This window comes from Artibeus jamaicensis, unplaced genomic scaffold, assembly GCF_021234435.1.
Source record: "Artibeus jamaicensis isolate MK-2021 breed Jamaican fruit bat unplaced genomic scaffold, CSHL_Jam_final contig_60, whole genome shotgun sequence".
In the NCBI taxonomy this organism is placed as follows: domain Eukaryota; kingdom Metazoa; phylum Chordata; class Mammalia; order Chiroptera; family Phyllostomidae; genus Artibeus; species Artibeus jamaicensis.
In genome coordinates, this window is record NW_026521900.1 from 11,223,404 (window position 1) to 11,248,690 (window position 25,287).

The following is a 25,287-nucleotide window of genomic DNA, read 5'->3' on the forward strand; positions in this document are numbered from 1 at the left end:
TGTGGCTATGTGTGTCTGCATGGGACTCAAGAAACCCGCTGGGGCACTGTGTGGATGTGCCTGTGTGAGTATGGTGTGCAGGTGAGTTTTAATGGGCTGTGTGACCAAGCTTATGTGTCAGGAGCTGTGTGAGACCCTGTGTGAGCAGTATGTGTCCCTGTGGCTTTCTAGAACCTGAGACCCTAAAGGCACTAAGCTGCTTCTGTGTGGGTGTCAAGACACACCTCATGTAACAGTACACCAAAGGGCCCGAAGGCTGGCTGTGGTTGTATGCTTTGGGGTATGCGGGTTGACAAGACTACTTGGGTGTGACTGTCTGTATAACTGTGCAGATTTGAAGTGTACTGACAGGCTCGTTGTATTTGAGAATTTGTAAGGAGTCTAATGGACAGTATTGTGAGCACCTGTGTTTTTTCTAGCCCGAGGTCATCTGTGAATGACTGAGGGAGGGTGCGTGTGTGGTTGATTGTGAATATTTTGTTTGCCTGGAGAGCCTGTTGCAGGGGCTGGAGTGGAGTCAGGGGTGGGTTTGCAGGGCTGGGGCCCCTCTGAGCAGCCTTGGTGCACAGCATAAGATCCAGGGGGATAGTCATCTAGGTAGTTGGGTCCCAGGCAGGCAAGTCAGCACACATACTAATTGGTTCCTGCGAGCACGTCCAAGTCCTGTTAACCTTGCCCCTAGTCACTTTTGCCCTGTAGTTTGGCCCCGTCCTTCCTTCTTTCCTTGGTTTTGAGGTCAGGGACCAGGAATGGGATTGGAACACCTGCTGGGCCTCTGGCTCCTCTTCTTGCGGAACTCAAACTCATCCACGGTCCACACAGCCCCCTTTTCACTCTCCACTCGCACAAAACACTTGTGCAGGCTCAGGTTGTGGCGTATGGCATTCTGTGGAAGGAGGACCAGCCAGTCAGGCAGCGGGTAGGAGGACTGGGTGGGCATTCATCCTCTGAGCGCAGCAGTCCCTACCCAAAACCAACATCTTGCCCCTTCCCATCACATTTGAAAGCTTAGCCCCAGGCCTTCCCAGCTTGGCCCAGCACCGCGGTGGCACTTGAGGCTATTCCAGCCCTGCCACCTCCAGAGGCACTAACCTTCCAGGTGGCGGGGTGATTTCTGAAGAAGGCAAACATGCGTGTAAACCAGTGATAGATCTCGTTGAGTGTCCGCTGCTTCTCAGGAGCCTCCAGTATGGCCTAGAAGTTAGGGTGTGTGGTAGTAAGGGGAGATGCTCCTCTAAATTTGGGCTGAGAGGGACAGTGGCCTACCCTGGGCCATCTGACATGGGGTGGAATTGTGGGAACAGGAGAAGGGAGGGAGAGTGATGGTATACAGGCAATGGATTAGACACAAGGTTAAAAGTGGGGTAAAAATTGGCTGGGATGGGGTTACATAAGGGATCAGGGCTGAGGTTGGAGCAGGACCTAGCTCAGGGTTAGGGCTGGAGTTAGGTTAAAGGTCTGGGGTGGAGGTGGAGTGGGGGTTCTCTAAGTGGTGAGATTTCAAGGTTTTGGAAGGTTAAAGGCCAGGAATGGGGTCAAGTTAAGGATTTGGAAGGGGTAAAGGGCCAGGCAGAGCTAAAAATCAGGGAAGGGGTTGGTTAGATTCAGGCTGGGATGGACTAGGGCTATTTGAAGGGCATGTGACAGGATGATGTGTGGCATTAGGTTAGGAGTCTGAGATAAGCCTAGTTATTTAGTTATTTTATAGGCCAAGGATATAGTTAGGTTCAGGGTCAAGAATGAAGGTAGTTGTGGTGAAATTGAGGTTAGTTGTGTATAGTTGTTAAGGGGCAGGGATGGGGTTAGTTGTGGAGTGAAGCTAAGAGTCAGGGAATTTGATCTGTTTGGATTTAGGAATGGGGTTAAGTTAAGGGGGCAGTGATTACAACTTCAATGAGGTTAGGGGTCAGGATGGGTCTGGGTAGAGGACTGTGAAGCATTGCATAGGAATTAGGTTAAGATTCAGAATTGGCATTAGGCGTGGGCCTAGGATGAAAGTCCAGGTGGGCTCTGGTGAAGGTTCTGGGAAGGCATTGGGGAGATTCAGATGAAGGGGTTGGGATGGGGTGAGGTTAAGGGTCAGATAGGTGTTACAATGAAGAGGCTAGGGATGGGGTCCAGCTGGGGGATGTGTTGACATATTGCGGCTGGGGAAGGAATTAGAGCAATACCTGGAAAAGGTTCAGGGCAAAGGGCAGAGATCAGGTTAGTTTTGGGGGGATTTTATAGGTCAGGAAGGCAGAATAGGTATGGGGATGAGGTGAAAAGGAATGGGTTTACGGCCCGAATTTGGCTTGCCCTGGCCTGGATGATGATTTAGGTTGAGGTTTAAGAGCGGGTCCGGGGTGAAGCCAGCATAGGGCTTTACACCTGAAGCATGCTTTTTTTGTTTTTTTCCATGCAGGAATCTTCCCTGGGGGTGCTTAGAGGGAGGCTGGGACTTTGGGAGGCAGGTCCCCACCCCCTCTTTCTCTTCCTTCTCCTTGGCCTGAGCTGCCTGCTTACCCAGCGGATGAGGGTGGCGTAGGTGAATGGGGGCCGCATGTTGTGGAACTTGAAGTAGTCCATGTTATGGAAGAACTCTGTCCAAGGGAAGAGAAGAGTCAGGCTCCATCTAACCCCACCCCCATGCTCTCTCATACCCTCCACTCTTCATGATCACAAATACTGTTTGCTGAGTACCTGACATGACTTGTATCACTCTCTATACCACTCCCACAAAAATGGGGCTTATTTTCTATGAGGTTTAAAAGGAGGGAAGTAACCTGCACACCAAAAGGATGTAACTGGTTTGGTGACAGAACCAGCATAATACTTGAGGGTCCTGATCCCTGTTAAACCCACCAACCAGCTAGGTCTTCTGTGTAGTAGGGGATTGGCGAACTTGGATGAATTGCCCCACTTTCCCTTGGCTGAGGGGAGAGCGAGAGTCCCTAGAAACTACATAGGTAGTTCCCTCCCATCTGATGACCAAACGGAATAGCTGAAGCCCCAACCCCCAGGATAGTGTGCAAGCCCCAATCCCCAGGGGAGACAGGGCTACACATCTGAGACCATAATGGGAGCTTGCAGGCTACGGAAACCCCAAGAGGAAACTTCTTCAAACGGATGTGTTTTTCCAAAGGCCAGGTACTGGTGGTAGGGAAAAGCAGTGTGGAGATCCCCCACCCCAATTTGATGCCAGCCTGGGGATTAGGGGTTCAGGGACACCATGCAGGGCACAGACCATCCTTACCTGGGAATGTGCTATGTCCATGGCTGCCCCAGAGGTGCCTCCGCACAGCAAACAGGCCATTGGGGCCCTCCTGGGGGCTGGACCAGGCCGGAATGGTGGTGCCCGGGGTGCCAGTAGCTACAACACAGCAGGAGCCCTTGTCAGATGACACCTGGGGAGGGTGGGGAGGGAGAGGCTGGTGACCCAGAGGCTGAAACTTTCCACTTAAATTTTAAATAATTAAGTGTTTTTTAAAAAGCAAGGGCGCCCTCTTCTGAACTCCAGGCTGATGTGTATTCCCACAAAGCAGCATGAGCCATATTTTTCACAACGTGGTGTGGACACTAGTGTGTGTAGCTCACCAATGCTGGGGCCACAGGCTGGGGTTGAATCGAGCTCCTCTACTACCCAACCTTGGGAGAGTCACTTCAATGTGCCTGGCCTCAGTGTAACCTCATCTGTGGGTTAGGGATGATAGCAATGCCCATGTTACAGTGGCATCATGAGGACTGAATAAGTTCATACCAGCAAAGTGTTCAGAAGCAGTACCTGTCACTCAGGGACCCCTCGTGGGCATGTTACCTGTACAGCCACACAGGGTTCTGTACTTTGTTTAATGCTCTGCAGTTGCCATATTGAAATTTAAGCCCTGCATTTTCATTTTGCCCTGGGCCCAGCAAGTTATATTGACGGTCCTGCCAGTGACACACGGTCTGTGTTCAGTGTCTAGCTATTTGCTTTTGTTTTGAAAACGAGATTACGGTGTTTTAAGAGGTTAGGGTTAGAGGGTTTGTGAGGGGAAGGGGATAGATTCTCAAGTTTGGGCATGTTTGGAGCTGAAAACGGGTTCAGAGATCCCAGGGCTTGGATGTAAGGATAGGTCCCCTGCACCCTGCAGGGCCTCTTCTCTACCCCCTTTCCCCAGCAGTCTGTGCCAATATCAAGCCTAGGGTAGCTTACCACAGATGGAGCCTTGGTCAGGGCCATCTTCCCAGCCAGGTGGGCCTGCATAGCACCCAGCTTCTCCTTCTCCACTATCAGCTGTGAGGACAGGTACAAAGTGAGGTCTCAACCTGGCCTTTTTCCACCACCCCTGCACAGGCTATGGTCTTCCCTGGGAGTGCCGTTTCCACTTCCTCTCTTCATGCTAGCCCCATCCTCAGTGAGCTTGGCTTCGGGTATAGGGTGGGCATAAGGTTCGCCCACCATCCCCCCACCATTACCCCATGTTCCATGTCACCTGCTGCTCCAGAGACTGCACCACCTCTTTCTGGAGGAGACACTGTGCCCTGCCCTTCTCGTCCAGGAGATGGTCTGCCTGGCAGTGCCTGGGGAGGGGGAAGATTCCATGCAGGTGGTCCTGGCCTATTGGCTCAATGTTCTGAGTGGGAAGGGCTCAGACCCTCTGGGAGGTGTCTCAGCCTCCCACCCCCCTACCTCAGTCTCCCTCTCACACCCCTCATTCCTTCAACACATGCTACTTGGCATCTCCTTTGTGCCAGACCTGAGCTTGCCACTTGAGCCTGGCCAGGGTGTTGGAGATGATGTTGGAAGAGTGGCAAGCTGGGAGCAGCCAGGGAGGTGAGAGCAGGAAAGGCATTCCAGGTAGAGGGCAGGCCTGGTGGTGAAGAGGACAGATCACCATTGATAGGTGGGTAGGATTGGAGAAGGTGTGTGTATGTGTGTTGTATTTTTGTGTTATGAAGCTAAAGAGAGGCAGCAACAGCTATTTTGAGGAGCTGGGACTTTGGGGATCGACTAAATCAGGCTGGTGTGTTGGCATGAGGGGTTGCAGGGCAAAACAGTTAGTGCATATTCTGGAGGCTGTGTTTAAATCCCAGCTCTGTTGCTTAGGAAGTGGGTGATCTTGATCAAGACACTTAACCTCTTTGGCCTCCATTTCTTTGTCTGTAAAATGGAAGTAAATAATAGTACACACTATTATGCCCCATGTACAGATGAGAAAACCAAGTCCCAGAGAAACTAAGTAACTTGCCCAAAATCTTACAGCTAGTAAGTGACAGAGCCTGGATTTGAATTCTCACTCTCAGCCTTTGCCTCTTTTATCTTACTACCTATCAGGATGAGGCCTGAGCTGAGACCTCCTTCCACAGAGTGGGGACTCCCCTGAACTGGAATGGGCCTGGGCCACTCACTTGAGGAAGTCCTCTGGCTCCTCGAAGACCTTTTCACATCCGGGCCACTTGCACACGCCATTTGCCAGCAGTGAGTAGGAGCCCTGGGGCATGGTTGAAAGGGTACTGGGGGGACAGAGGGTGTCAGGGGAAGGAATGGCAAGGCAAGGGTCCATCCCAACCCTGCCCACTGACCTGTCTTTCCTGGGTGCACTGGGGCTTGGGAAGGTGCAGAGCAGGGCTGGTTCCCTGGACACCCACTCCAGGCTGGCCACATTGATCCCTGTGGGTAGGGACAGGGGACTTCTGTATACTATGGGCTGGGTTCTGGAACGTGGCCCACAAGGCCTCTTCCTTTGAGCTACCCACCCTCCTAAGCCTCTGGTGTTCCTAGCATCCAAGGTTTCTGGCGGAGCAGCTCAAAGGCTGCCATTTGTAAGAGCTGACCTTTTCACTAACTCTGCAGAGATCTGTGGTTCCGTGATTTTGACGTTATGTGTCTTTCAGGTTCTGAGCCTGACATTTTTTGGAGGTTGGAGTTTCCAAGATGATAAAACCTGACATCTGACACCTGAGGGCCATGGTTCAGCAGCCTACACTGCTCACATTCAAGGACTTGGGGGCTCTAGCATTCTGTGGAGCTGTGGGGAGTAGTATTACCAGGTGGCAGGCCTGGTCGGGCCTTGAGAGAGAAGATTCCAGTGGCAGCTGTGGGTGGCGGGAGGCTGATCATAGCTGGGCTGTCCAGTGGGTGCACCTGCAGCATGGGGGTCCGGGTATGGGCATCCACTGTTGAGAGCTAGGGGCACATATGGACTGTTGTCCAGCCTAGCTCCCTCCCCAATTCCCCCACCAGCTCTCTCACACCCCTGCCCAGTCAAGGTCGATACCTGGTGCATGAAGTGTGGCCTGTCCTGGAGGAGTGCTTGCAAGTGGGGTGAAGGACCCAGCCGTGCTCCAGAGGGTGCCACCATGACGAGGGGCACTGAGGGCAGCTGGGGGAGAAGGCAGGCAAGAGTGATGCCATCTTCAGCCTCACTGCTCTACATGTCAAATTCATATGTTCCTCACCACAAGCCCCCATGGTACGTACTATGACCGTCTCCTTTATACCTATGTAGAAACTCAGGCTCAGGGGAACTGAGTGACTTTCTCAAGATCAACAAACTAATACGTGGCAGAGCTGGCCTCAACTCTGTCATCCCACCTCCTTGGGCCCCAGACCTTTCCTCTGTCACGTGGGAATGAGGACACATGGCCATGCTTGTGGGATTATGATAGGATTTCCTCTCCTGAAGAAAGGGATTGGGAGTTTGGGGAGAGCCTTGAATATCTGAGACCTGCTAAGTGGGGACTTTCTTGGCCCTGTGACATCTGCATAAGTCACAGACTTGCCTGAGACCCAGAAAACCACTTCCTGTGCCCCAGCTGGGCCCCCCGCCCAGTGCCAAAGAAAAGGTCGGCACCTGTAAGCCCAGGTACTCCACCCTGCTTGCTCCATCATGGGCCCTGGGCCTCACCTGCAGCTGTGATGGTGGCATGGGGTTCAAGCAGGACGTGGAGGCATGTGCCCCACCTCGGAGGTCCCGGCCCTGGAAGGTTGCCCCTGGGCCCTTGGTCCCCAGCAGGTCTGAGGCCTTGGGTGTAGCCCTCCAGCTGGGTGAGGCTCCTGGGGATGGGTTGAGTACCATGGAAGGGGCCGAGGGCTTGGCTGGCTTGGGGTTGGGCATTGGGTCTGTGTCCGAGGTCAGGCTGTGGAGACACAGGGGGAAAGAGTTATACATGTGCTGAGGGGTGTGCAAAATACCCAACCACCCGAATCATGCGGACACCCCCTCTGGTCAGAGAGAGCATTGGCTGGGACATGTCCCAAAAAGTCCCACAACTGCCACAACTGGACTTCAGCTCTGGTCATGTGTGCGTGCACATGCATGTGCTTACACACACTGTTGTCAGGAACACAGGTGTGCATGTGTTGGAACACATGCCCCATGTGCAGTCTTGCAAAGGGATAGCACATAGCTGCACATGATGGTACAGCCCTGGTAGGGATGTGTCCTCCAGAGAGAGGTTGGGGGTTTGGGGTGGTTTGTCGGGCCTCAGCAAGGGTAGGTCTCAGCTCCTTCCCCCATCACATGAGGCTTGTCTTCAGGCCTTAGCCCTCTGGTCCTCCCTGTATCTGGTATAGGCCACACAACCTTTACTGATCCCACTGGAGCTGATCTGTGATTTTCTCCTGGAAGCATTATTTTACCCCAGTGACTTGAGTGTATTTGGGACAGTATTTGGGACTTGAGTGGCAGGGGGGCATGGACTCAAAAGATCCCTGTGGCTGCTGTGAGAGGGACAGACTCTAGGAAGACAAGGACAGAAGCAGAGAAGCATTTACCAGGCAACAGGCCAGGTAAATGATGATGGTGGCACAGACCAGGACAGTAGCAAGATGATGAGAAGTGGGTGGATTCTGAGTATGTTTGGAAGGTGGAGCCAGGAGAATTTTCTGGTAGCTTGGATCTGGGGGTAAGAGAGCGAGGGTCAAGGTGACTTCTGGGTACTAGCCTGAGAAGCTGGAGGGACAGAGCTGATGTGATGTGAGATGGCAGAAATGAGGGGAGCTGGGTAAAGGGGTGATGATCCAGGTGTGAATGGACATGAAGAGTCTGGCATTAGACATATGAGTGGAAATGCTGAGTGAGCACATGGGTAAAGGAGTCTAGAGTTCAGGCAGAGGTAGGGAGGGTCTGGTCACCTCTGGGTTTTGCTCTGCACAGAACTGGCATGGAGGGTGCCAGAGAGAAGGAGAGACTATCTCTCTTGACCCGGCACCTGTGGAAGCTCCTTGACTCAGCCCTCACAGGAATTTATCCCCAGCTGACCTTCAAGTCTTTGAGTATGCTGTTTGGCTTGCCTGGAATGCCCTCTCTTATTTCTCTTCCCCTATCCAAGGCCAATCCAGAAAGCCTGTCATAATGGCTCCAGAACCCCAAACTCCCCAAGTGTAGGGCCTTAGTTTCTCAGAATCCCATAATCCCAGCGTGAAAGGAAGTCAGAGCTGGAAGGGAATGCCTCATCCAATCTCCATTTTATTGAAGGGGACACCTAGGTACAGCATTCCACAGTCTCATGGTGACTTGAGAGCTCCACTTCTTTCTCCAGAAAGTGTGTGTGTGTGTGTGTGTGTGTGTGTGTATCTATTACACATGTACCCTACTGGGGCTGTATGTATGTGTGTCTCCCTATCCCACCTACAGCACAGCATTGGGCACAGAGCTGCTGAGAACAGCCCAAGAGAATACAAGAAGGGTTCTGGGGGAGAAGTTGCTCCTTCCTTTCTTTGCTATCAGCCCATGGGGGTTGTCAGAGCTGTGGTGCTCAGGGAGGTGGGGGTGAAAATCTAAATACACAACTCTTAGTCTCCTCTGGGGGTTAGAACTATACAGTGAGAAATAGGAGTTTGGGTCTGTGTAGGCTCAAAACAAGGGCCTGAGAGAACATCAGTGACCATGAGGAGGCAAGCGAAAGAATGAGTGAATGAATGAAAGTAGAGATCAGGGTGATGCTTCTAGAAGTCAAGGAATGCCAAAAATTCTCAGCAAATCATGAGAAGCTGGGAAGGAGGCATGCATACTTTCTTCCTCACGGCCCTAGAAGGAGCCAACCCTGTCATCACCTTGATCTAGGATATCAGGCCTCCAGAACTGAGACAATAAATTTCTGTTGTTTAAGTCACCCAGTTTGTGGTACTTCATTACAGAAGCTGGAGCAAACTAGTAGCAATTTTGGTGAGTGAGTGAGTGAATGAGTGGATGTTTTCCACTCCTCTGGCTTGGTCCACAGAGATGGCTTATGGTCACTTCTGAAGCTGCCTGGACTTTATAAGGAATCTCCTACTCAAACACATCTGGAATGGCTCAACTCAGGGAAGCAGAGATACATTCTCAGAAAGGAGACATGGATATGGTCTGTCTAGTGGTGGGGTACTGGAGGGCCGGGCTTGGGCAGCCAGCTTCCTGCACTGTCTGTTGGGGCGTCCCTTTTTGACTATTTCTCAGAAGACACATGGAGGATGTTTCTGGGACATAGATTGTATTTTCATATCGGGGTCTGCATCTGGGCCCTGTTGTCAGAGCCTCTGACTTCCCCACATTTTTCCGCCATTGACGTCATGGCGGCCGGATGCATTGGGCTTCATCGGCACCAAGGAGGAAGACAAAGGGGCAGACACCCCACCCCACAGGTTTCGTTCCGAGAATTGGCTGGCCCATCCTGCACCTGGCTTGGCCCAGGTGTGGTGATGTGGGTGCCGGCGGATGTGGTGAGTGACGTCCATCTGGCCACCATGACAAGCCCTGGGCCCTGCAGACCTGGCCCTTCTTGGTTAGGGATAAGTCCAAGATTTGAAGTTTAGGGAGTGCCATGCCGATCCCACAGATACTGGGACCCTCAGGGTCTTTAAATGGTACTATGCCAGAACCTCAGAATCACAGAACATCATTTCTTAGATTCAAATGATCCCAGAATCTCAAACTCACAGACTTTCTGGGACCTATATGGCCAACTTCTCAGTATGTGAAGGTCAGAATCCCTGGTATTCAAACTCACTGGAAGTCTCTAAAGGACAGAAAGCTGACTACTTCATTGGGCCTCCCACCTAACAGGCCTGGAATTGCAGTAAACCTACCCTCAGCCTCCCTCCTAAGTTCTGTGAAGGCAGAATTACCCCCTCTACTCCCCCTGGCCTGGGGCCAGGCTCTGCCACTAACCAGCTACAACTCTCCCCAGGCTCATATGTAAAGTGGGACAATAACAGTACCCATCTTCCAAAGTCAATGCACATGAAACAGTCAAATGTCAGTGATCAGTGAATGGACACTACCTGTCCATCTCCCTGTCTATTTTGGGACAATGTTCCTAGAATCACAGCCACTCTGCCAGAGATGGGGAGAGAAGACAGGGGAGATTGAGTCTGGGACACCTCTGGCGAGGGTCTCATGGTGGAGAGCAGGAAAAGCCCTTGCCTTTGCCAGTAGAGATCCCACCACCAGGCTCTCTGGAAGGGCCCTGGGATGGAGGTTCCCAGGAACTAGGGCCAACTATGGGAACATGGCTGAACTCTGTCCATAGCCAGACCCATTGACTGATGTCCTCCCAGTAACACCACCCTTTCCCCACAAGGCCTCCTGACCCATGAGGCCCCAGGACTCCATCCAGCCCAGCTCTGGGGAAGCTGAGCCCCATACTGTGACCATGGATCCTCTTGCTTCAGTGAGGGTTCCACCTGTGAGAAGGCAGAATGGGGAATGGCAGCAGCTGGGGAGTAGCCCAGGTCACCTTGTCCTGTCATAGATGCTGAGAAGTAACTGAGACCCACAGTTGGGGAAAGAAAGAGAGCCAGAGTCCCCATGAGAGTCCTAAGATCTAAGCTTGGGTCTCAATTCTGCCCCTGCATCTCTGTGAGGACCTGGAAGAGGCCCTCCCACCCATCTCTGGGCCTCAGTTTCCTCCTCTTCTACACTGGGAAAGGGAGAAATACGGAGTAGGTGAGCGCCACGGCCCTTCTACTCTGTGTCAGGATGATTTGTTAGTTGTCTACAGGGTTTCAAGTAAACAACTGCCCTTCTATCAAGGGAACTGAGAGACAGGGATACATAGAGATACATAGAGATGGAAACAGACAGATATAGGGGAAGGGAGAGATGGATGAAAAGAGATACAAAGAGAAATGGGAGAGACCTGAAGTGGGACAGAGATAGACACTGAGAAAAGGAGAGACAGAGTGTGTGTGTGGGACCAATAGCATTCATATGTGTGTGCATGTATATGTGTAGTGTGTGTGTGTGTATATGTCTCCCCATATATATATGTGTATGTATGTATGTGTGTGTGTATATATATATATATATATATATATATATATATATATATATATAGAGAGAGAGAGAGAGAGAGAGAGAGAGAGATGTGCTCCAAATAAGAACAATTGCTGGCCTCTGGCTGGAGGAACTGATGCTGCGTGAAATGATGAGGCAAGATGGGTGCCACACCCAGGTCTGGGTATGGTATGGTATGGTATGGTATGGTATGGTATGGTATGGTATGGTATGGTATGGTATGATATGGTATGGTATGGTATGGTAATGCAAAGCAACGATCAACAAAGTGGTGTAGTTCTGGTATAAGAGCAGACACCGAGGAACAGAACAGAATAGAAAGCTCAAACACAGACCCACGGCTAGAGGGAACGAAGTTTGTGATGAAGGTGACATTTCAAACTGGGGGACAGTGTAGGATAAATTGGTTAACCCCCATTTCTGGGATAATTAAGGGAAAATAAAGTTATTGAATGAATAATCAGTTCATTTGCCAAGTAACCCCTCCCTGCCCAGTTTGAAATGTCAGCATCATCATATATACTAAAATAAATTCTAGATCCATTAAAAAGATAAATAATAATATCTAATATGGACCTTGAATTTATTGTATTCCAGGTCCTATGCTAAGTACTTAATATTGTTAATAGATTTAATCCTCACAACCATCTCTGAGGCAGGTACTATTATAACCATCACAGTATGTATGAGGAAATGGAGATACAGAGAATTTAAATACCTAGTTAAAATTCACACAGATGGGTTGGGGTAAGTGTTGGTTTGTCCCAGACAGTTTTAATCTCTACAGTAAATGGAAAAAATAAAGCCATAAAAGGGACTAGAAGCCAACACGTGTGAACATTTATCTCATTTTCAAGTGGGAAAGGACTTTCTAAGCACAAAACCAGAGACAGTAACCACAGAAGAAAAGACTAAACTATTTGACTATATAAAAACATCACAAGTACCGCAAAACACTGTGAAAAAATAGAAAAAGCAAATATTTGATATATATGCATGGCTGATAGGAGGTTAATACCCTTTCTAAATAAATATCCTTTCTAAATGTTATAAATCAATAAGAAAAAAGATGAACACCCTATTAGGACTAAGGACACCAGACCCTCCAAAAGCATAAATGGTCAACGAATAGTGTAAGTAATCAAAGAATGTAAATTTCAACAATGTGGTAGTATTTTTCCTTATCTGTAATGTTAAAAAAGGATTGAAAAATGATAATACCCACCCAAGGTTAGCATGAGTAGAGGAAGCAGGACAGGACAACCTTTTGGAAGAACAATTTGCAGATAGTGTCAGAAACCTTAAAAATGTACACACACTTTACCCCAGCAACTCCATTTTCAGAAATCCAAGGAATTAATCAGGGATGACCTTGGTAAAAACTAGAAACAACCCAAATAGCCAAAGATAGGCATTTGGTATAACCAATTATGGTTCATGTCAATGTGAGGACAGTTTTGACAGTCATGAAAAATCATATGTTGAAACAGTTTTTGATCTACAAAAATGCTCCTATTTATTGAATAAAGCAGGAACAAAGATGATGGATAGCATGGTTCTAATTTCGTTAAAAAAATACCAACAGCTAACACTTAGTGAGTACTTGCTAAGCCCGCAGGGATGAGCTCACTCCAGCTTTGAACAGCCTGTTCTGTTCCTGGACATGGACTCTGGATGAACACGCACACACACACACACACACACGCACGCACATGCACATGATCCTGAGACTAGGACCACACAGTTAAACCATGATTGACAATGGTATGAAGTGTCCCACAGGAGGGTCTCCTTTCATACAGTACGAGGACAAGTTCAGCTAAGTCCTGAGCCTAACCTGATAGCTCACAATCCACCTTCAATCGGAGCAAACAGAATTGACGCTCATTCTTATAAAATTTAAGTGTCCTCACGAGCATTACTCAACACACTATTATTGAGTGCCAATAATAGTATATAAAATTCTGTGTTGTATGCTGGGTAGGAAGGCAGGGAGAGGAAGGCAAGACAAGAGAGCAAGCGAGATGGTGGGAGAAAGGCTGAGGAAAAGAGACTGAAGGAGTGTGGTCAAGATGGAGGAAACAGGCAGGAAAATGCTCAGAGCAGATAAAGACTGAAGGATGGAGATTCTGAGTACTAGGAAAACAAACAGAGAAAGAGAGGAGCAGAAAAACACAGAATGAGTGAGACAGGGCAAATAGAGACAGAAGAATGGGAGATATCGAGAGAGAAGAGATGAAGAGAGGTGAGAAGATGTAGTTGAAATTTCCAGGCATACCTGGATAGTGTTTCAAGTTGTTTAAAGTGCTGCAATTCATAAAGATCGGCAGTTGACATTTTTAAAAAATTTGCCCTGACTGGTGTGGTTTGGTGGATTGGGTGTCAGCCTATAAACCAAAAGGTTTGTCAGTTTGATTCCCGGTCAGGGCACATTCTTGGGTTGCGGGCCAGGTCCCCAGTTAGGGGCGTGTGAAAGGCAGCTGATTAACGTTTCTCTCACACATCAATGTTTCCTTTCCTTTCTTTCTCCCTCCTTTTTTCTCTCTCTAATAATAAATAAATAAAATCTTTTTAAAAATCCTACTTATCAACAAATCAATTTACTTATCTTTGCCTCCACCCAATTATTGATTAAGTACTTTACCTATAATTTTTCTGGCATTTATTATTACTATTATTATTAAAAAAAACACCTTACCCGACCAGGACCACAGTAGCTGCATGCGTTTGGACTATACTGGAGGACCCCTGACCCTCCAGTGCCTACCTCATTGCCATCTCTTCCATTGGACCTGCGTCTGGTGGGGGAGAGCGGGGACACTCACCTTGATGAAGTGGACTGACAGAAAAGGATCAGCCTGGCCTGTGGGAAACTGTCACATATCAAAAACAACTTTGCTTTTATACCGAGAAGAAAACCCACGGTGTGGAAGCCACAGACCTCTCTCTTCTAATAATCCAATTTTTTTTTCGATGACTGTGTGCGCTGATAATCACAGGGTGGGGGGGGGTTCTCATAGTTTTCTCTCTCTCTCTTGCTCTGTTTCTCCTCTTCTTGATTATGAGACTTAAACGGAAATTTTGGTTTTTTTCTTTGCCCTTTAAGATTCATCTGAAAATACGATTTCTTCCCCTCACCACAGAGGTGAGAGGTATCAATGAGATAACAGGACTCATGAGAAACCACAGTTTTTAAAACAAAAGTGTGTAGAGTTAGGAAAAAAACAAGGGAAAAGAACTCAAATCACAGGGGCATCACAAGCATGCAGAGAGACTACTCTGTGAATGACAGGATATTTGAGGGTCTCTGGGGGAAAAAAAAGAGAGGCACTAAAGCCTCTCATATGTGTGAGTGAGAAATACCAGGGAAATGGAATAAGGCTGGGTTTCCAGAGGCTTTGCCCTGCTCCAGGCCTCAGTTTCCCCTTAGGCGGAATTGATATGGTCATCACCAGTCTTACTGCCCACAGTAGGGGAGCTCTGGACACACTTGCAACCCATCTTTCCACGGTGGGTGAGGGGCATAGAAGTTACTTCATGAAGAAAAAATCAGGGAGTCCTCTCCACCTCCTACAATTAACAGAATCAAAGAGTCTGAGAACCACTGGCTTCCAGAATCCACTGAGCATCACTGGGTGAGGACAGGGAGTAAAGTCTCATTTTATCATGTCTCAGGGCCTAAGAGCTCCGACCCAGAGGCCACCCTACAGGGAAGGTCCCGACCAGGATCCCAGCATTAATCCCAGCTCTCATCCTCACAGAACCCAACTCTCGTAGTCAGGGACACCACGGCCTGACGCTGCCGAGGCCCTCAGCCCTTCAAAAAAAAAAAAAAAATCAAAATTTCCAAGGTTTTAGGATTCCAAATATCTGCCAACATCCCTGTAGCTGAGATTTATCTTGAATTCTCAGTGTGCCAGACTCAGTGCTGAACACTTCTCAGAAATGGTCACATTCAATCCTCACCAAAGCCTGTTGAGGTCCATCTTGTCATCATGGCCATTGTACAGGCGGAGAAGAGGCACAAAGTAGTCAAAAAACTTGTTCCAGATCACAGAGCTGGCGAGTGGAGGCCCTGTCTTCCTTGGTACCAGGCTTTGAAACTCCCAAGTTTCCTTGAGCCCGACAGTGTCAGGTTTTAAATTCTAGGGTGCAGTTACAGGCAGGTTCTAAAATTCTTCTGGGGGGCTTGAAGTTTGTGCAGTTTTAAGGTTGTCCAAGGACTGGTGGTCGCATTTCCTCACCTCAGCGAGCATCCGCTCCAAACAATGCTCAACAGGGGAAACCAGTGTCCAGGGGCTTCTCCTGACAGGCCGTGGCTGAAACTTGCAGTCCCCAGTTCCCCAGAACACTACATGGCCTGGGATTCTGTCATCCATTGTTCAGTCCAACCCATCTGCAAGAGCAGTTTCAAGCCTGGAAAAGAGAAATCGGAAACATCTTTTTATTCACATGGCACAAACATAGTGGCTGAGATCCACCCCTTCACCCCTTTGCCTCCTTTTCTCCCCTCACTTTCCAAGCCCTCAAAAAAAAAAAAAAAAAAAGGAGAGCCTCTTTTCCTCAACTCAGACTCACCTTTGTGGAAAAGCCCAGAGGGGGCCTGATGGTATGGCTTTGTGAAGATAAGAAAAAAAAAAAAAAAAAGGTGAATAGAAAAAAAAGATCTAAAAAAATCAGCCTACAATGACAATTAAAAAAAAAAAAACCCAACCCTCCCTACCATTAGTTCAAAACAAAACTTTCACTGGTTGAGGCTTCTGAGTTGGTGGGACACATCTGCGACCCAAAGGTGGCCCGAGTGCCAGGCATCCAGGGGATACACCAAGGTGGGATGAGGTCCTCAGGTTGAGACCTTTAGGGACCCTTTGTACAGCAGGGGCTTAATAGAGATGTGGCTTATAGTTGGGAGCAAGAGAGGGTGAGGATTGTGTTTGTCAAAAAGGAGCCTTGGAAGCTAACTTTAGAGATGTCCCCAAGGTTAATGACCCTTTGATCCCTGTGGACTTGGGCCTGAACATTTCTTACACCTGCTATGCAACTATTAACCAGGCCAATTCTAGAAGCCAAGGTTTCATTCTCTGCCCCAGGTCCTGCCCCTCGTGAGGAGCTGGTTTTCTCTTTCAGGGTTAGAGGTATGAAATGAACCCCTCTTATGCCCTTTCAGATGATCTCTCCCTTACTGTCAGAGGAGTGGCAAGAGAAATAGGAGGAAAACTGAGTGAGAGCAGTGGCCCAAAGAGTCCCTGGAGGCTACCTGAGTGGATCTCAGGGTGGGGAGGTGTGATGCTGCTGCTGCTGCTGCTGCTGCTGAAAGACAGGATCCTTGCAGAGTGAGAGCTGGGGGTCAGGTAGGCAGAGAGGAGCAGAGTTCACCACCTCTTCTCTGTACTGGGCTACATCCTCACAAATGAAGGCTTCTGAGGGACAATTGGCAGGATTAAATAAAGTGGTGGGTGAAAATCCCCAGAGAAGGGGGCCTTTGACAAAGACTTGAAAAAAATAAGGGAGAGAGCCATGTATACATCTGAGTAATTCCAGATGAAATAGCCAGTGCAAAGGCTCTGAGGTGGGAGTATGCCTGGTTTGTGTAAGGTGTACCAAGGAGGTCCATATGGCCAAAGTAGTGTGAATGAGAGGAAGAGGGCTGGCTAGGAGGTGAGGTCAGAGTGGACAAGGGTGGGGGGTTAGCTGATGCAAGATCTCATAACCCATGGCGAGGGCTTTGGCTTTTATTCTGAGTGGGGAGGAGTCCACAGAAGAATTGTGAGCAGATGAGAGACATGAACTGTCTTGAAATTTAACAGGATTCCTCTAATTGTTTTTTAATATATTTTATTGATTATGCCTTTACACTTGTTCTATTTCCCCCTCTTCATTCCCCTCCACCCTGCACACCCACTCCCCTCATTCCCCCCCTTTAGTTCATGTCCATGTGTCACAAGTTCTTTAGATTCTATATTTCCCATATGGATTCCTCTAATTGTTGAGTATAGAACTGACTATAGGAGTGAGAGTAGAAGCAGAGGGACCAGAGAGAGGGAGGCTACTTCAATAGTTCAAATGACTGATGACGATGTTGGCAGTGGAGTGGGTAAGGAAGTGGATTCGGGAAATGTTGTAAATGGAGAGCTGATAGGATCTGTTGAAGGATGAGAGTCTGGGGGCTAGACTTGGACACAGACAATGCCCTAAGTGGGTAGGCAGGAAGGAGTCCCTGGACTACTTACCAGTTTGGACTTTTAGGTGATAAAAAATAAAGTTCTATCTCATTTAAACCCTCATTTTTTCATGATTTTTCTCCTATGTGCAGTGGAACATACTGCACAGTGGAACATATTCCTCCCTGACCCATGACCCTCGGACACTGAGACATGTGAGGGAAGGGGAGGACGGTGGCTGCTGCGGAGACTTTCTCCTAGGGATGCTGTGGGTCAAAGCCTTGCATACAGTAGGTGTTCAGTAAATCCTTCCAGGATGAAAAGGAAATGTATGATTGGATATGTTCCGTGGAAAAAAACTACAATTCAGTTCTGACAGGAGGTGAGACCTCAGAGGGAGAGTGGAAGGAATTGACTAGATGGAGGAAGCAGAAGTAATAGTGCTCTTGGGAGAGGGAATGGTAGAAGAGATGGAGACAGAAAGGAGGTGAGGCCATGTAAGGTGTGCAGGGCCAAGTCGGACAAGAAAGACAGGGCTTGGATTTGCGATTACTTTAGTCAGTGCCTGCCAACATGCCCAATCAAATTTTGGCATAGCGAGGCTCAGTGTTTTTGCTGACCTGATTAGAAAAAGCTAATCTTCCAAAAAAGTTTTATTTCTCACTTGGCCATTCATTCAGTTATGGTGCCAAGTCCTGGAGAATGCTGAGGATGACAATTAGGGGCATTCTTGGCTAGTGGCACTCAAGCACAGGCTTGGAAGTGGGCCAAAGACATCCAGCAACTGCGACAGGAGAGTCCGTTTTGCTTTCTTAGATCTCACACTAGGGTGCAGTCTAAGTCTTCAGGGGCTGTGGGGATTCACAGCTTGGGGCAGAGGGCAGTCACAGAGGGTCAAGGAGAAGGTAAATGTTCTGTTTCTTGACTACCCTACAGCCCATAGACTCCTACGCACTGTCCTTTCGTCTGGCTTCCTTATTGACTTTTCATCCTCTCCCTCACGCCACCTATAACATTCCAGTTGGCTCTGCTCTTTCACGTCTCGTCCTAGTGTCACTTAACACTGCCCTTTGAAGGTTCCACTTAGCTCTGGCTCCTCTATTGGCTAGCTGCCATCTCTCTTCCTTGCTGCTCCCGCCTTCGCCACCCACCCCCATTGGTTCTGCCCCTCCAGTCCCGCCACCAAGGCACTCATACACCCTCTCCGGTTTCTTGCGGCCTCCATATTGGCTAATTCCGCTCTGGCACCGCCCCTTGAATGCTCGTGCAAGCTCACGAGAATCACCATTGGCCATTATCGTCACCCCTTCTCTACGCTTTTGGCGCATGGCTCCTCATTGGTTTTTCTCTGTCTCTAGCTTCCATCCCATTACCTGCCTACGCAATCCTGGGATCTCCTACTTTTCGGACCTCTCTGTCTGCTGCCTGCTGCCCCCATCGCCTGTAGCCCTTCCATTTCCCCGCCGCCCAGAGACCAGTCCCGCCCGTACGTCCTCATTAGCTGTTGTACTTCACTATCTCAGACCCTACACCCCCATTCAGTCCTCCCCATTGATTCACCGATTATCCCGCCTCCTACACCGCCCACTCTCGGGCATTCCTATTGGCTGTGTGCTTCTCCTGCACTTGATTCACCGGCTACGTCACCGATGCGCGGCTTCCCATTGGCTGTCTGATACACCTGTCTTCATCTAGCTGCCTACCCCCGCTCAGGCCTTCCCATTGGCTGCTAAGCCCCTTCAGGCCCTGCCCCCGCCCGTACCGCTGCCGGTGCCGTCGGTGCCGCCGCCGCCGCCGATATGGCGCGTACGGCCCCTGTGGAGCCCCCGCTGCGGCCTCCTGCGCCCCCCTCGCCGGCCGCGGGCGAGCCCCGCACCTCTGTCGAGGCAGCGGTGGCCCCGCGGAGGGTGCTGTTCGCAGATGAGGCCCTGGGGTTGCCGTTGGCGCAGCTGCGCCGCTACCGGCCGTGGGGCGGGCCTGGGGCGGGCAAGATGGCGGCGGTGGCCGGGCAAGATGGCGATGGCGGAGGGGTTGACGAGGACGACGATGGCGAGGATGGGGATGAAGGGGAGGAGGAAGAGGAGGCTTGCCCCGAGCCCTCACCGCTGTGCCCCGTCCCCGCTGGCGGGGGTTTTTACTTGGTGCCCACATTTTCGCTGCCGCCTGCACCGGGCCGTCTGGAGCGCTTGGGGCGCGTCATGGTGGAGCTGGAGGCGCTGCTGCCGCCTCCGGGAGCGGTCCCCGGGGTTGCCGGGGTGTGGGTGCCGGGGGGGCGCCCACCTGTGCTGCGCGGGTTGGTGCGCGTGCTGAACCGCTCCTTCGAGAAGGCGGTGCACGTGCGGGCCTCACACGACGGCTGGGCATCTTTCTGCGACCACCCAGCGCGCTACGTCCCGCGCAGCCCGCCGGGGCCAGGAGCGGGAGGACCAGGAACAGGAGATCCCATCCTGGATTCGGGCCTTGGCCTGGTCTCTGGCCAGGTGTCCGCATCCTCGCCCGACGATGGCGGCAGCACCGACCGCTTTGCCTTCCAGCTGCCCTTTGCTGAGGGTGCGGGTGATGGGGCGCGCCTGGACTTCGTGGTGCGCTATGAGACGCCCGAGGGCACTTTCTGGGCCAACAACCACGGCCGCAACTACACAGTCCTGCTCCGGATCGCACCCGCTCCCACACCCACTGATGCTGAAGGGCTGCCCCAGCAGCAGCAGCTGCCACAGCTGGAGCCACAGCCCGAGTCCCAGGGTCCTGTGGAGGCTGAGGTCAGGCAGCTGAAGAGCTGCATGAAGCCGGTGAGGCGCAGGTAATGTCTGCCAGCGCCACCTCCGCCAACGCAGGGCTGTGTCCAGGATGGCAGACAAACGTCCTGACCCAGGAACCCCTTGGTCCTGCTCTCCAGGACAGGGAGGAGGGTACATTCAGCCAGTCAGTCAAAGAGTGATAAGAAGCCATACATGTGCTAGGCTCTGTATTACTGGGGTTTTATTCATTCATTTATTGAATTCCACTGTAAATCCCTGAATAAGACATCTTTCCTGCCCTCAAGGATCTTACAGGTTCCTATGGGAGACAGTTGGGGGGAAAAAAGCAGATAAGAAATACAGGGATAAGGTTAACTGCTGAGAGGAAAGTAAAATTGAGTAAGGGGAGGCAATTTGGGAGGGAATATCTATCTTAGGGTATTCATGGAGGGCTTTTGAGGAGGTGAGTCCTGTATGATGTTAAGAATTATCCACAGATGTGGAGGAAGAGAATTTGTAGAAAAGGAAAGGGAGGAGGACTTTCCTGAGGAGGTGCCATTTAAACTGAGTCCTGAATGATGATGAGCAGTTATGCACACATGGGAGTAAGGGTGTTATAGGCAGAACAGCAAGTACAAAAGTCCTGAGGTGGGAATGAGCTTGGTGTGAATGGTAGACTGTGATGGAGTGTAGAGAACTGCTGAGACATGGTAGTGTCACGAGGTACCTTGCTAGTTACCGGGGCAGGGAATCTGACCCCCATTTGACAGTGGGAAACCAGGGCTCCAGAGAGAGAAATGTGATGGTGCCTGACTTTTCATTTCGGCCATGACTAACCTTGAAGCCTGTGCACCCTCTTTACTGTTATGCTCTAATCAAGTCTGAGGCTTCCTGTTGAGACAAGTGGTTGAGCCCATCCTCTCAATGCAAGGCATTGGTTGTGGCAGAGGCAGAATCAGATGGGCCTGGACTTGAAGGTCTTGTCCTTTGGTTTTGCCATGCCACCTGGTAAAAAGAGCCAGTTAACCCCAAAAGCCTCTGAGACAAGATTCTAGGTTTTCTCTATCAAGCTTTGAGTTCAAGTTATAGCACATAGGCCTGATTCTTTTGGGGGGTCAACTAAGTCTAGTCTGAGATAAGTAGATTCATGCATGTGTGGGAAATACATTTTGCTGGTCATAAGAGGACTGGAAATGGGAATGGGAAAGTGCTTTTTGGACCTTGTATATACTTGCTCAGTAGCCTCTGGCTGCAAGATGTGGTCCTGGCAAGGCCTTGGGCTGTGAGTTGTTCAGAACGATCTAGCTCAGTTGGTGGGCAGATGTGCCTGGTACTTGAGCAAGCAGGCAAGCACCCACTTACCTCAGCCTGTGAGACCCATAGTAACCTGAAACTTAGTCTAAGGGGACGAGCAGCATGGCTTTCCTTACAGCATTAATTAAGAGTATAGATTCTGGATCAGTACTTGGGTTCAAATCCCATATCTCCCCTTTATATTAGCCTTGTAATCTTGGCCAACCTGCATTGTGTCTCAGTACCCTCATCTGTAAAACAAATAATTATACCTTCTTCACAGGAGATGAGTAAAAGAACCTAGCTTAGCTCATAGTAGTGCCATATAGGGGTGAGCTAGTGTCAGTACTTAATCACATGTACAGTTCCTTCGATTCTCCTCCCAAACTCTGCTCTGCCTGTCACCAGCTGTGTGTCCTTGCCTCAGTATTCTCATCTGCTAAAGGAGAATGAAAGTCACTTTGGTTGGATTGGACGCAGCAAACATTGGCAAGGTAACTGAAGCTTGATGGTAGCTGCAAAAAATAACAGTGGCCAGCATGTACTAATATCTGCTAAGAGCTTCGAGTTCATTCTCTCTTGTGTCCTGCTGCTGTGCATGCTGTATGCTATAGGTGCTATGATTATGCCCATTTAATAGAGGGGGAAAGAGGTAGGTCAGAGAGGTAAGCCAGTTCGTTCAGTTTCACTCAGCTAGTGAGTGATGGGACCAGGGGCAAATTTTTTTTAAATGGTTTCTTTTGAAGGCCTGGTAGGATTCAGGGCAAATTGTGCATTTTGCTCCTGGTGTTCTTGGCATGTTATGCTTTGCTCTTCTGTTTTTGTTTGTTTGCTTGCTTGCTTGTTTTTCTTTATTGAGGGATAGCTACATAAAGTATACCAATTTTAAGTGTAGGGCTCAGTGGATTTTTACATATCTGCCCTTGTGTAACCACCACCCAGATCCAAGATATTGAGCCGTTCCAGTGTCCAAGAATCACCTTTTCTCAAGTCGTCATCCCAGCTGGGTGTCGTGGGAGTTGTCTGTAAGACGCAACAGTTCGGGTAATGGAGTTTGGTCATTTTAGAGTGTGAAAGGAAGGGAACAGAAATCAAAAGCTCGCAGGGCCAAGGTGGGTGGAGAGGGTGTTTTTCTTTTAAAATACATGGGTGGTTTTAAGGAGAAATTGAAACAGCCCGTTCAGACAATTGTTTTGGTATCTGGCCCCAGGTCTGTGGTTCTTAACATGACTTGTGATATTATTTTAAGTGGGCAGATGGCTTTTTGATAGCTTCTTTATCTTTTGATCTCAGCTCTTGCAAAGGGAGGTTGGTGCTCATTGCAAGATCAGCGATAAGATTTTCTTTGTAGGTCGGTGGCTTTCTTGGTGAGTACATTTCAACTTATTATTGTTTTAAAACCTGTGTGCTGCCGATGAGTTGGAGCGCTGTTGAACAGCTGCCCCCTAAGACTCAGTCCTCTCGGAAATGGTGGAGGATCTCAGAAGATAGCCTTAACCTGCTGGAGTCCTGTCACAGAGGTCTTCCTATTCAGGAAGTGATGGCTGCAGGCCCACTGTGCACCAGGTGCAGCCACAGGGAAACACAGGAGAAGTTTATGGTAGCCATCGGGATACAGCTCAGAAACTGAAATGCCTGCATTCCCTAAGTTGCTTGACCAGGCTTTTGATAACCCTTGGCTTAGAGATGATCCATCAGCAAGCATTTATTGAGGGCCTACTATGTGCTGGCCACAGTCCTAGGTTCATACAAGGAGAAAGATGCAGACTGGCACTTAGATGTCAGAGGGCTTGTGATGGAACTGGGCAGAAAGGGACAGGTTCAGAGGGCTTGTCATTTGAGACCTGGAAGATGTCTAGGCACTTGGCTATTTTCATGCAAAGTGTCATCTAATCCTTTCAACATTCTAGTGTGAGATAGACTGGTTTATCTCTTTTTTTCCTCAGCAAACAGGTTCCCCAAGTCCAAAGTCCCAGGGTTGGTATGGGGAGGAGCCCTCCTGGTCTGCGCTGGTTTAACACCCTTAGGAGATATCCTATTCTTGAAAACAAAGACCAAGAAAGCCTCAGCATGGCTTTCAGGCACCTACTTCCCTCTCCCCCAGTCTGGCCTCTGGCTGCTAGTCTCATCTCATGCTTCCTTCTGCCTTTTGAGCTCCTATCACCATGATCTTTCTAAGGATCCTTGCCCCTTCCTGCATCAGGGCCTTTGCCCATGCTACTTTTGTCACCAGGAATATTGGTCCTGTGCCCATTGGAGTCTTGTTTTGATCCTTCAGTTCTAAGAGTGCTTCTTCTGGGAAGCCTGTTCATTCTGACGTCCTCAGGCTCAGGTTTTTTGATAGCACCCATCACCCAAGCAGGCAAGCCCTGTTAGAGAATGTTGTGTAGTAGAGCAGATGGGCATCATCACAAATTGAGGATTATTTTCCACCCTGCCCAGCAGTCCTATTTTTATGATCCATTTTGTCTCTTCCATGATGTGTTTCTTTCCAATGTTCTTTACCTTCAGACTTTACTTCCTGCTTCAAAAAAATACAACCCCCCCAAACCAAAAAACAAATAGAAGCCATAAGAGTGGAACTCCCCACAACTTGCAAACCCCATGCCTTTAAACTGATTTCTCTCCTTCGTGTTGCAGGGTAGGAGGGGGCTTTTTCTTCCCTCAGGCCAATTCCTCCACTCGTGTTCTAGGTTCCATTCTCTTCCATTTGCTCCAGAACCTGACATAATCAGTTTCTATTTCTTTTCTAGCAGCTTTTCACTGCTCCCCTCACCCGATCCTCTGTCAGCCTTTATACATGCCAGCATCTCTCTACTGCTTAAAAAATCTGTGCTTTGATCCCACCTCTGTCCACACTGCTCCTGGCCAGCCCCTAATCATCCTCTCCTTTATTTTTGACCCCGCTCTAAAAGAGTTGCCTACACTTGCTTTTCCATTTACTTCAGCCCACTGCACCTTATATTTCATAGGCAGGTTTTTGGTTTTCTTCTTGAAGTGGCTGAGCACTCCTATTTAAAATGCTTTATTCCCTTGCTTTGGGACCACACTCTGCTGCTTTTTCTCTTAGCTCCCAGGTCCTCCTCTTTCTCTTTGCCCTTTCTTTTACCCTCATATATTCAAACTCAATGTCTCCACTTGGCTGATGTTACAAAGATGCCTCAAACTCCTCTTGTTCAAGATTGAATCCATTACTTCCTGCAAAGTGTTCTGAACAGCTTCTCACTCCCCTACCCCTCCCTTGCTTGTTTTCCTTTTAAGCATCCTAAGCTCTTCCTGACCGGTAGTGTGGGCCAGGGCCACCTTGTTCTAGGACATTCTTTCCTTTTCAGAAGGCACTGACCTCAGTTTGTAGTTAGACCTTCATTAGGGTATTATTGGATGACCCTCTCTGCCCTGCTAGACTGTAAGCTCCGTGAGGGGTAGGGACATGGTCTGCTTTTATTCACCTCTGTATTCCTGCAGGGCCTGCCATGGTGACTGGCACTTAACAGGTACTCAATAAATGTTTGTTGAAAGAATGAGTGTGAGTATTTTTTATGTCTTCCTTCATAGTAAATTGTAAGCTTCCTAGTATGATCTGTTCACCATTGTGTCTCCAGGATCTGTCACTGGGCGGATGCACAGTAAGGCCTCAATGATTTTTTAGGTGCACCTGTACTGAATGGATGGGAACCCAACCTACTTACCAAGTTGGTAGCCTTAGGGGAGACCAGAATAATCAAAAGTCAGAACGGGATGGGCCAGGGGCGATCTTTAGTTGTCTGGAGAGTGAGGACTTAGTAAAAGTGATCCTCTTTTATTCCATAGAAAACTAGTATGGCAGCATGGTTAAGGGTGTGCAACTGAGGCCAT

General features: G+C 49.3%; 2 protein-coding genes across 11 annotated transcripts in view; one reads left to right on the top strand and one right to left on the bottom strand.

The window, feature by feature from the left end:
- Positions 1–19,273, bottom strand: FOXP3 (forkhead box P3). Of its 9 annotated transcripts, none has more exons than XM_037159136.2 (13): positions 19,164–19,273; positions 15,207–15,656; positions 6,870–7,101; positions 6,240–6,344; positions 6,010–6,148; positions 5,371–5,632; positions 4,719–4,832; positions 4,455–4,542; positions 4,175–4,255; positions 3,236–3,386; positions 2,506–2,582; positions 1,093–1,194; positions 1–886 (listed from the first exon to the last, which is right to left on the bottom strand). In XM_037159136.2, exons 2-13 carry the CDS (start codon positions 15,224–15,226, stop codon positions 737–739), a joined length of 1,521 nt encoding a protein of 506 aa, XP_037015031.2. In that variant the 5' UTR covers positions 15,227–15,656; positions 19,164–19,273; the 3' UTR covers positions 1–736. The 9 variants fall into 9 exon arrangements, with proteins under 9 accessions (XP_037015031.2, XP_037015058.2, XP_053526593.1 ...); XM_037159163.2 differs by lacking the exon at positions 19,164–19,273 and adding an exon at positions 15,819–15,871 and having other exon boundaries at positions 15,485–15,656; XM_053670618.1 differs by lacking the exons at positions 15,207–15,656; positions 19,164–19,273 and adding an exon at positions 14,182–14,734 and having other exon boundaries at positions 5,371–5,475; positions 5,545–5,632.
- The window catches only part of PPP1R3F (protein phosphatase 1 regulatory subunit 3F), a 15,776-nt gene continuing 9,670 nt past the window's right edge, over positions 19,182–25,287 (top strand). For both annotated transcript variants that reach the window (XM_037159099.2, XM_037159107.2), the window contains exon 1: positions 19,182–20,201. In XM_037159099.2, the coding sequence (XP_037014994.2) occupies positions 19,201–20,201 (1,001 nt within the window). In that variant the 5' untranslated portion in view covers positions 19,182–19,200. The remainder of the gene's footprint in view (positions 20,202–25,287) is intronic.